This window comes from Egretta garzetta, unplaced genomic scaffold (assembly GCF_000687185.1).
Source record: "Egretta garzetta isolate BGI_Z169 unplaced genomic scaffold, ASM68718v1 scaffold161, whole genome shotgun sequence".
NCBI classification, from domain to species: Eukaryota; Metazoa; Chordata; class Aves; order Pelecaniformes; family Ardeidae; genus Egretta; species Egretta garzetta.
Genome location: NW_009258754.1, coordinates 1054180 through 1064270, shown reverse-complemented (window position 1 = coordinate 1064270; position 10091 = coordinate 1054180). Strand labels below are relative to the sequence as shown.

General features: G+C 39.9%; 1 protein-coding gene across 1 annotated transcript in view; it reads right to left on the bottom strand.

The window, feature by feature from the left end:
* WDFY1 (WD repeat and FYVE domain containing 1) overlaps nucleotides 1-10086 on the bottom strand; it is a gene marked incomplete at its 5' end in the record, with an annotated part of 28104 nt that extends 18018 nt beyond the window's left edge. Inside the window, 3 exons of the mRNA XM_009649125.2 lie at nucleotides 922-995; nucleotides 2677-2744; nucleotides 10031-10086. Of these exons, the coding sequence (XP_009647420.2) occupies nucleotides 922-995; nucleotides 2677-2744; nucleotides 10031-10086 (198 nt within the window). The remainder of the gene's footprint in view (nucleotides 1-921; nucleotides 996-2676; nucleotides 2745-10030) is intronic.
* Between the last annotated feature and the right edge of the window lie 5 nt (nucleotides 10087-10091).

Genomic DNA, 10091 nt, shown 5'->3' with positions numbered 1-10091 from the left:
AGCAGGAATAAATAAACTGTATCTTGTAGTATTTAGGATTTAAGGACAGATTTAAGTAAGAGAATTCCCTATTTGATCCATTAGGCTTACTGAAATTCTAAAGTCTTTGCTTACAATTTCAAGTAGTTATCACTAGAATCACTATTCTATGTAGTTCTGTGTAGGCTATTCACAGTAGTTATCAGTAGAATCACTATGACACTCATGCAGTACCCTGGCTCCTTATAGGACAGTCATTACTTTGGCCTTATTTTCATAGAGAAAGGAAACCATTAAAGCATCTGAGAGTCACAAGATTCCCCTCCCCACCAAGAAAAGAGGGGAAGAATACAGACCCACTTTCTGTTCTGCCACATGTATCTGCTCTCTGGGAAAGGGAGAGCAATTACAGAAAGAGTATAGGAAGACAGAAGGAAGACTTCCCAGAAAGAAGAGAAACCAACCCTGCCTCTTGTAAGTCTAGAGCTAGTGTTGAAATTTCCACATCATAAAAAGATCTGCAGCAAGAAAATCCAGAGACACATGCATGGCAAAATACAGGCAGATCCATACTTCTGGCCAGATGCAAGCTAGCTGCAGTTCACAACCCATGTTACTGTGCCGCCATGGCACTCTGCCCAGCTTAATGTACTCCTCAAAACAATTCCTTGATGAAGCATAATTGTTTGGGTGCACTGCTACACTAATGGCTCAACGAATTCTTGAGGCTAGCTGGCTCACATCTAGCCAGAAGAACCCTTGTTTATTTGCAGTTCTTCCATGTACATCGCAGGTGAACTGCCAAGAAGTTCAGCCATTTAGTAGTAGCTGCATTCCGGAAAAAAGGGAAAGAAAAACTATCAGGTGCCAGCAACACTTAGTGCTGACAGACCATCTAAGCATTTCCAAACTACATTCTGAAGAAAAGTCACAGCAACTTACCATGATAGCTCCGTTATCCTGGCCTACAAATATTCGTCTGCTGTCATGATGGTAAGCCATGGCTGAACATGGTGCTGTCAAAAAAAGCAAGCACATTATAGTTATTGAAACAGATGTATTAGGATTCACATGACTTTTATTAAAACCAATTTGTTCATTCAGGACAAAAGCTGTTTAAGTAGCTTGATAGAAATTAGTCTGCATAGATAACATCCTTTAGTAAGGCAGTTAAATTCCTATATGTGAAGCTGAGGAAAGGTACACTACTACAGTAGCTCAGATATACCACTAGGAAACATATGTAAACATCATTTCCTGCCACAAGGTGCAACTCAGTAAAAGCAATTTTAGACAGGCTGGAAGCCTAGCTAGCAGCAACAGCATGTGCAGCTGGTTACACTTAAGAGCTTCAGCTCAGTAAAATTATCTCCCTGAGTTGTATACAAGAACAATATTCCATCCTTTACATTTGAGGACTGTATTATTAGAGAAATAAAGTGCTAGACAGAAATACGTAATTGCACGTCAACTTCATCTGGAATTATGTCTCACCATCTGCAACTTTAAGGAGACTTGTGTTTTTGAGATTGCATACAGTCTCCTAGTAGAAAACCTCTAAAGACCTACTTCCCTTTTTAAAATTAAAAGAGATGTGAAAAGCAATGACAACAAAATTACAATAGTGTCCTAATGAAAATTTTGCAAAAAAAATTTTCACTGAAGTATGTCATTAAACTTGCAAATTACAAGGATAAGGATACAATGTTCTAAACCAACACCACCTTCTCCAAGACCCTCAGAAAACGCGGCCTCGAAGGTTTTTTTAGAAATTTAAACACAGACAGGACAGTCTGAAATACTGTAGCGGTCACACTGCATAAGGACAAGTCTATCCCTTGGAACTACCTACAGGCACACTTTATTTTGTATAAAGCTTTTTAGAGAAGAATCCGAATAGTCTATTTAGAAAACTGATAAATGGAGCAACTGCTGTAATTTAGACCACCTATTAGGAAAAAAAGTATTTCAGTTAGCATTTATAATCTAGATCCTAGGCTACTCCACTTGCAGCTAAAAAGACACAGAACGTTAAGGAGTCCAATTCTTTGGTATTCATTTAACATTTGTACACAAATTACTGCAGAAATTGTCATTCCAAAGACTATCGTATGTTTGTATGACATTTTGTCATTGTATTCCCTCTTTTTATATGTGGCATGTGACTAGATTGCAACTCCACATTAAAGGGGTTACAGCAAAGCACCCAAGCTGAGTGATGTTTCAAAATAAAAAAAGCACACTGACACTCAGTATCTACTCAACACTGAAGCTGTTACTCGGTATTGCTTTCTTAACAATCTAAATGCTGGGGGGGGGAAGAAAAAAGAAAAAAAGACACACAGCTTGGAAAGCAGAAAATATTCTTATGCCTGAACTTTCAGCTAGTGGCTTGAAAATCTCACTTATTCAGCAGATGAGTTATTTGCCAGCATTTGAGACATCTACAGCTGCAGATCCACACAGTGATTTACCTGGTGAAGGATCTGTTTCTGACCGAGTGCTGCCTTAGATCTCACCCACTACGCAACTAGTTTCAAATTAAAGTCTAAGCTAGAGCTGCTGCAAAGTTCCCAAATGCAAGATCACCGAATGAATCCAGCACTTGGGGAAATAGGAAGGAGGTATTCCCACAGCACATGTACAAACCCCATGCTATGCTTGGCCATCACTTACCATCTCCAGCACTGTACTTACATGACATGGTGTGATAGATGCTGGGCCAGTATTGTCCACTGTCTCTCTTCAGCCATACTCGTATTGTTCTGTGTCACAGGAAGAGCAGGGAAAAGACAGTTGTAACTAAGTGCATCATGCCTTGCATCTGAACCAGTTCATTACTTACATATCAGCTCCAATCCTCTTCGCTTTTGTGCTACTCAAACATAAGAGTTAGAGGAACAATAGAATAGAAATAATAGTACTCCAATATTACTCCAACATAATAATAGTACTAAGAATAGCAACCCTTGGATTCTGAAGAGTTTTCTTCAAAACTATTTAAACATTGAGTTTCAGCAAGTACGAAATGGAAATACTATTTCAGGTTGCCTCAGAAATTGCTACATATTGCATCCCTTTAATTCCTTCTCCTTGGCTCTGGCTGATTTAAGTCAAATTCAAGTTGCAGGAACTTTCCAGCTTTGGCAGCGCAAACCACAGCTTGTTTTATAGCAGGTTAAATGTTTGATATGTTTTGTTTTGGTGTGTTTGGTTTTTGTTTTTTTTTTTTTAAAAGAATTCCAAATAATTCCATTATGGAAGTCTGAACTTTTGAATTTTTACAGCTTCTCTGTGCAACTCACCCTTCAGCAAGCCAGACACTGAATATTAGTAACAGAATAATCTCATCCTCCAGACCAACATGTTACTGGCATCTCCAAATATTGATGTATGGATCCATAGAGGACATCATATCTAGTTCAGTATTATTTCCTCTAGGCCACACCTCTACTCCCTCGTGTACAAAGGCAAAGAACAAACAACATTAGTAGCACTGTTACTTCGCATTGCTCCTCTGGCCTAAACACAAACAGGATTGATTAGCCAGTCAAATGGGAATTGAAAGAAGTTGACAAGATGACTTGGACAGCATGCTCAGGCTCTTTCTAATTGTTTTTAGTTTGTAACCTTCCAGAACCAGGCCTTGGAAGAAAAGGAAAAATCGTCTTGAGAACATTTAGCATTATACCACTCACGATTGTCAGATCTTGGGAGGAGGGATATAAGAGAATCAGCAAGGAAGTGGAAAGTTATTGTCAATTAAAAACATTCCTACAATAGGCACATTTGAAAGGAATCTCCATCAAGAAGTTAAGACAACACATGTAGAGTGTTCAGGTTATTTTAAGTCTACTTGAAATTTCCTCCCCAAACCATTGTTTGCCTTCTTGTTACTGTTTAAATCCAACTTCCTCATTCCTAAATGGAAACTTAAATGAACTGTAACTATGTGTACCTGGAAACACTGTGAAGAGACTTCACTGAGATGAGTTGTTCTATTTACTTTTAGCTAATAAAAAGGTCTGGTATTTAAAAATTTTTAGAAACAACCTAGGTGATAGATTTGCTAAACATCATATAGGATTACCAGTAAGAGTTTAACAAAAAGAGCACCGGAGCAGACTGGTATCTTGCATCCGAACTAGAACTTTTCAGGTTGAAGATAAAAAGGTAGCATTCTAATTTTGTAATCCATTTAAGGGCTTTTCTTTAAAAGACCACTCAAAAATAAAGTAGACGACTCCCACCCTTAATGTACTACTTTCCTGTTCAAAAGCTTGAAATCAATACAGCTGAGTACACACTGCCTCAAAGAAATTTTCAGCTTTTGAATCAAGGCACTTTTCTACCAGGTCAGAGGTAAACGCACATTACGCCAGCCCATTACACATTTTGCATTAAGACCATCTCTTAAAAGCTATCACTTCCTCTTTACAGTAATCAACACTCTGCCTCATGGTCAGAAAGTTAACGCTTCAGAAGAGCAGTTGCTATTTCTTGGTAACATGAGAAAACGAAAAAAACAACGCTTCCAAGTCATGATGCAAATGCCAGCAGTAGCACGGGTCAGCAACTACGCATTTTTAACGTCTTTTTATTCTGCTTTTTAAAGCAGCTCCATCATACTCAAACTGTTCTGAACGTCACAGATGTTACTGTTACTAATTCAACTCTTTCACTTCTAGCCAAAATCATGTAATTATTTTACATATAAAAAGACTAGGAGTTATCGTAGCGATTGAAATCATGCCTTGCTGATTTTCCCAAAGTAGACTTTGTTCCTCTCAGTATTCTGGTCAATTATACTAAACTAGGAATTAATATAAAGGAAGTAAGGATTTGCTTTTTCTAAGCAAATTATTTCCTGGAGGTATAATTTTTGCACTGATCATCAACAACACAGTCCCTCACTGAAGTTGATAGCCCAAGCAAATAGCTGCAAGAGTTAGCAAAATTAACTTCTGAAAGCTTCTTATTTTGGTTTAAGTAAGATTTAGACTTCGCTAGCCTCATGCTTGCAAAGATAAGCTGTCACACAGCTTTATATCTAATTATACAAAACTCTGGCTGAGCAAAATTTGAAGAGATTATTTCACAGTAGTCAGCAAATAACCTGTGCCAAAATCCCACTTTTCTCCTTGATTTGCTCTCCTACAGGCCTGTTGTTAGGACAAATTAATTTGTGAAATATCAGTTTTAGCTTAAAGGACTAGAGAAGTTTTCCAGTAATGCCACTTCCACAGTCTCCTTCTACCATGAAATTGTTTTGTTACAAGAACCATCATACCAACCCTAGAGTCTTTAGCACTCTACTCAAAACTTGGTCTTTATTGAACGAAGAAGCCTGTGCTCAGCACCAGAGAAGAGCTGGCTACCACTCACCTTTCCCTAAGCACTCCCTATTAAGGGCCTAGAAAGACACCAATTGTAAAAATGTTGAAACTCATTAAGGAGCACCCAGAGACAGATGCATACTTTTAAAATTACAGTAGACTCAGATATGAGAGTGGCAGGAGGAAGTAACACAAGATTAAAAAAAAAGACCTCCAGACTTCCCTAACATTGAGTATTGAACCAGAAGTTGCTTTTAGCTGGAAAGCATGCACATTTATAGATGAGAAATTCAAAGGGGGTTTTTTGGTTGGGTTCTTTTACATAATATAAAGAAACACACACAAAAGCCATCTTTAAGCAAGGCTGAGTGGAGTCTTACCAATTTCTAAGGATTTTGATTGGTGTCAATTGCTGTTTCTTTTACAGAGTAAGTACCCAACAGTACTGGAGAAAAAATTTGGTGCAGAGAAAATCATTCAGCGTTCCAATAGCATTTGTGCTCATGCCACATAAGCTGCCCTCTAAAAGGCAAATGCATACATGTCAGGGAGAAAGAAGTGATGAAAGATTAGCAGGCAAATTCAAACTTGTTAGAATACACGCACTGCTGCAAGTACTATGCAGCTACACTACTAGGCCTGTTCCAAGAACTTCATCTTCCTAACACCTTCAAACCACTAACAATTGCTTTCCTATCTGAAACCAATCACTAACAATTTGTTTTCCTAGCAAGAACTGAAGACTGCATTTTTCTAGTAGTCAAAATAAACCAGAAGTATTTAGGCTTCTATTGACGGTGTTCCCAAAATACCATTAGGAATCTGGTTTAATCACAGTGCAATGCAAGCTCACGGACACAACTTGCAATTGATGCTTTTTATTGCATTTCTGCTCGCTAACACACTAGTTTTGACCAGTTTTTAAGGTCCATAACCAAAAAAAAACCCCAATACCAGAACTTAAGCAGCAGTTCCAACGCAACAGCAGCTGCTGACGGTCACAGAACACCAGCATTCAGATGTGCTAGTGACTCTAGAGATCCTGTTAGCCTGTGGTAAATTAATACCTTCATCTTGCGTTTAGGGTCTTGTACACTAGCTTATCATCCCTCAGCATGCCCAGCTACAGCTGGGAAACACTCATCTTGCCTTAATTATTCACACTCATCTTGCCTTAGTTATTAGTCTGCTGAGAACAAGGATAATAATGCTAAGTCCAGAGATTTGACAGTATCACAGACCTGTGCAGCCCACACTGGCCTATCTCAGCTCCAAGAAAACACAAGCCAGCCTCCAGCAGACAGCTCTAACACACAGCTGGTACCTGAACAGGCTGCCCAGGCTGAGGGACGTGCTGCAACAATCCCAAACATTGTCTTGGAGCCAGGGTCATGCAAGATGCCTGTAGGGACACAGAATTAATGATCCTTTCTAGGTAAGTTCTGAGAAAGCTTCACAGATGGCAAGTAGTATCCTGTGGAAAAACCAGATTGGGAAAATTAACTATTGAACTCCTGCAGGTATTCTTACTTCCTTTTTTGGCCTCAAAACTTTTAAAAAAGAGCTAGATTTTTATTGGTATTCACAGATCGATTATGGCATCTTTTGCATCCTCAAAAAAAAAAAAAAAGAAACAGAACCTTTACTTCTCATTCAAGGAGATATCATTTAAAATAGGAAGAACTACAACTCTTCTAAGGAGAGGATAACCTACAGCATTCCTGGAGATTGTGCACCAACCTTTTCCTCACTACTTAACTTGTAAACACATTCCTCTGACTGGTTATTAGGAAATACTTGACAGCCTTAGCTGTACTAAGATGTAATAAAAAATACTTTGGCCCTACACAGCAGTTCTTTCACTTCCTGAACTCTGTACTTTGCTTGCTGCTAGCAGCACAATCAGTTGTGCAGCATTAACACCTACACCCCATTTTTAGTGAACAAACAGGAGAGCAGTAAGTTTGATAACATGTTAAACTGTAGGTGAAGGATGCGTGAGTGAGTAGGCTTTGAGGTATCCCAGATTAGAGGTAATACAGTGCAACAGTTTCTGAAAGTTTAAGGATCTAAGTAAACTCCCATGGTAAAACAGGCTACGCAAATTTAGCAGGTCCAAAGCTTCTCTTAGAAATTTACACACACCAAAGGTGGGTAACAGCGTCTGCTCTCCTTGCACAGGACTGTATCTGACATCAAAACTTGCCCAGATAAAGATGCAGCTGCATCCCTGGCTCTTATCAACACAGTCTAAACACACAGACTGCTAACCTTCAGCGTTAGACCTTTAAATTTCCTTCAGGAAGCGCATCAAAACAAACTGAACACAATCGTGTTAAGATTCAGCCCACACTGGTACCCAAAAAGCCAACTGCAGAGTACTAAGATACCAGAACAACTGTGCCTAAGAGTGGAATAAAAAGGAAGCTTCTCAGTCCCATCCAAAACCCGTTATCCAGCATGTACTACAGAAAGTAATTTCCACAGGAAGGGAAGAGACCAACCAAGTCCATCTTTCAATCAACGCCAGAAAACATACCTAACACATCCACGCATCACTGCTTGCTGCAAACTAGGTACAATTACTGCCATGGTTCAACCAGGAGCAGTATGTACTACTGCTTCAAAGAGTCAGGATTTAAATCCTGCTGCTTTTACATAGGCATTACTACAGTGAAGGAAGCTATTTACCTCTTTACCAGGGAAGAAATTGCATTTTAAACTCTAAGAAGCCCTACTAAGTTGCAAAATCAAGCTCTGAAGATGCAGGTGCTGTTCTGTGGAGTCACAAAACTCTGTTTCCCCGTTACCCGCCCTTCAGTGCACACATTGCACAGCACGATGTCCTGCAGTCTAAGAGCACGAAAATATTTAATATGTTGATATCTAATTGTACGATTTGAGAAACACATACACCTTTTATCCTCTGATCCTGCAAACATTGTGCTGAATGCTTCCAGTGCACAAAACTCCAGCACTCTGGAAGCTTGGGAAAGAAGACCAAGATATCTGCCACATGCTAGAAGTCAATGGTGTAACGCGACCTTTAATATTAATGCACTTAAGAGCACTTCTTTGGTGGCCTATTACAGGCACCCAATCTGATGGCTGAAAAAAAATATTTTTGAGGAATAGGAGCCTGACTCCAAGCACTTCAGAACAGTATTTTCCAATAGCCTCTAAACAACATAAGGAAATCTTTGCCTTCAGTTACCTTAAACTTACAGCATTTGTACTTCAGGCTTTTAGAATTCAGTGGTGAGGTTTTATTACCGTCCTGATAATTGATAGCTCATGTAAGAATTAAGTGTGCTAATCTTCAGAGAGAAAAAAAAGGGGGTGAAGGTAGAATCCAATTACCCACTTTAAAGAACTACTTATTAAGTCTTCCTCTTCCAACTTCAACAACTTCTACTGCCTGTTTTCTAAAGAGTTCAACTGGCACTTGAAAACAATTCTTAGCATGCCAATGAAAAATACATTCTTACCACCTCTCTGCAGGAAGTGAAGATAATCTAGCGCTTTCTGATTTCTTAGAAGTACTGATAGTCAGTGCCAATAAGTGTGGCAATAGCTTCACATTTTTTATTATCAGATTTACCTTACCACATCACTAAGAAGAATGACAAATTTGACAGTGTTTCCACCTGATCTGCGTAAAAGCACCATGACATGTCCTACACAGATTTTGTTGCTTTAACATCAGCTAACAGAAAACTAACAATATCTGGTAAACTTCACTTAAACCAGGACAAGGTTACATCTTTTGCAGTTGATCTGTTCCCTTCCCTCTCAAATCCTGAATGGCTTGGCTAACAGTAAGCTTATAAACTCAGCACGTGCTGTTGCTAGCTGGTGTGTTTGCTCTTTCTGACCTAAAAGTAAGTGCCAGAAAACCTAGTTTACCAGTTCAGGTAACACCATAGCTTTGATTTTCAGCAATCCTACCCTACTGTTTCTCACAAGGTCAGGCTTTTCAAATGACGACTCATGCAAAAATTAATGCAAATTTCAAGTCTCAAAAATGTTATAACAGTAAAATTATCCCTCCACCAAGCTACATCTCAAAGAATGCACTTTCGTACTTCAGGGTGCTCCTTGCAAACACTGCCACAGTTTCCAGACAGGAGCTCTTAAGAAGCATCTCCTAATCCTCTTCACATTTAAAAGTCGCTTTCCACATAGCACGGGGGACATTCCGGTTCTCACCACTACTCTGCAGACCCCTCGCCTCTCTCCTAGCCAACAACCCTCCGTGCTACTTGCTTCCTCATTTCCATTTCTGTTTCATCTGAATAACCGCTTAATGACATTACCAGCTTTTGTGACAGCTATTTCACATGCTATATGAGCCAGTGCCGAGGATCAGGATTAAACTCTGAAGACATTTTCCCTTCCAACCAGAAACCACCGTCCTCAGCAGCTCGTCACCGCCTCTGCCCTCAGATCTGCCAACTCACTCCCTGAACCGTTTCGGCCAGGATGGAGCAGGTCTGAGACCTTCAGACTGAGCCGTCAGAACGGGCATGCTTTCACCGAAGCAGCTCGGGGAGCTCCAACTCTCCTGGCACACGGGGGAAGCAGTAAGGTACCTACAAGCGATTCAGCCAACACAGCTGAAGGCAGAGGAAAACACATTCCCACGTTTTTGGTTCTGCCGGTAACCGCTGCGGAACCCTTTTGCGCACGCAGATGAGTTGTACTTTCCCATCTACCTCGCCGGGGCTGGAAAGCACGCGTGAAGTATAACAGCTTCTTCCCATCCGTGGGGAAACG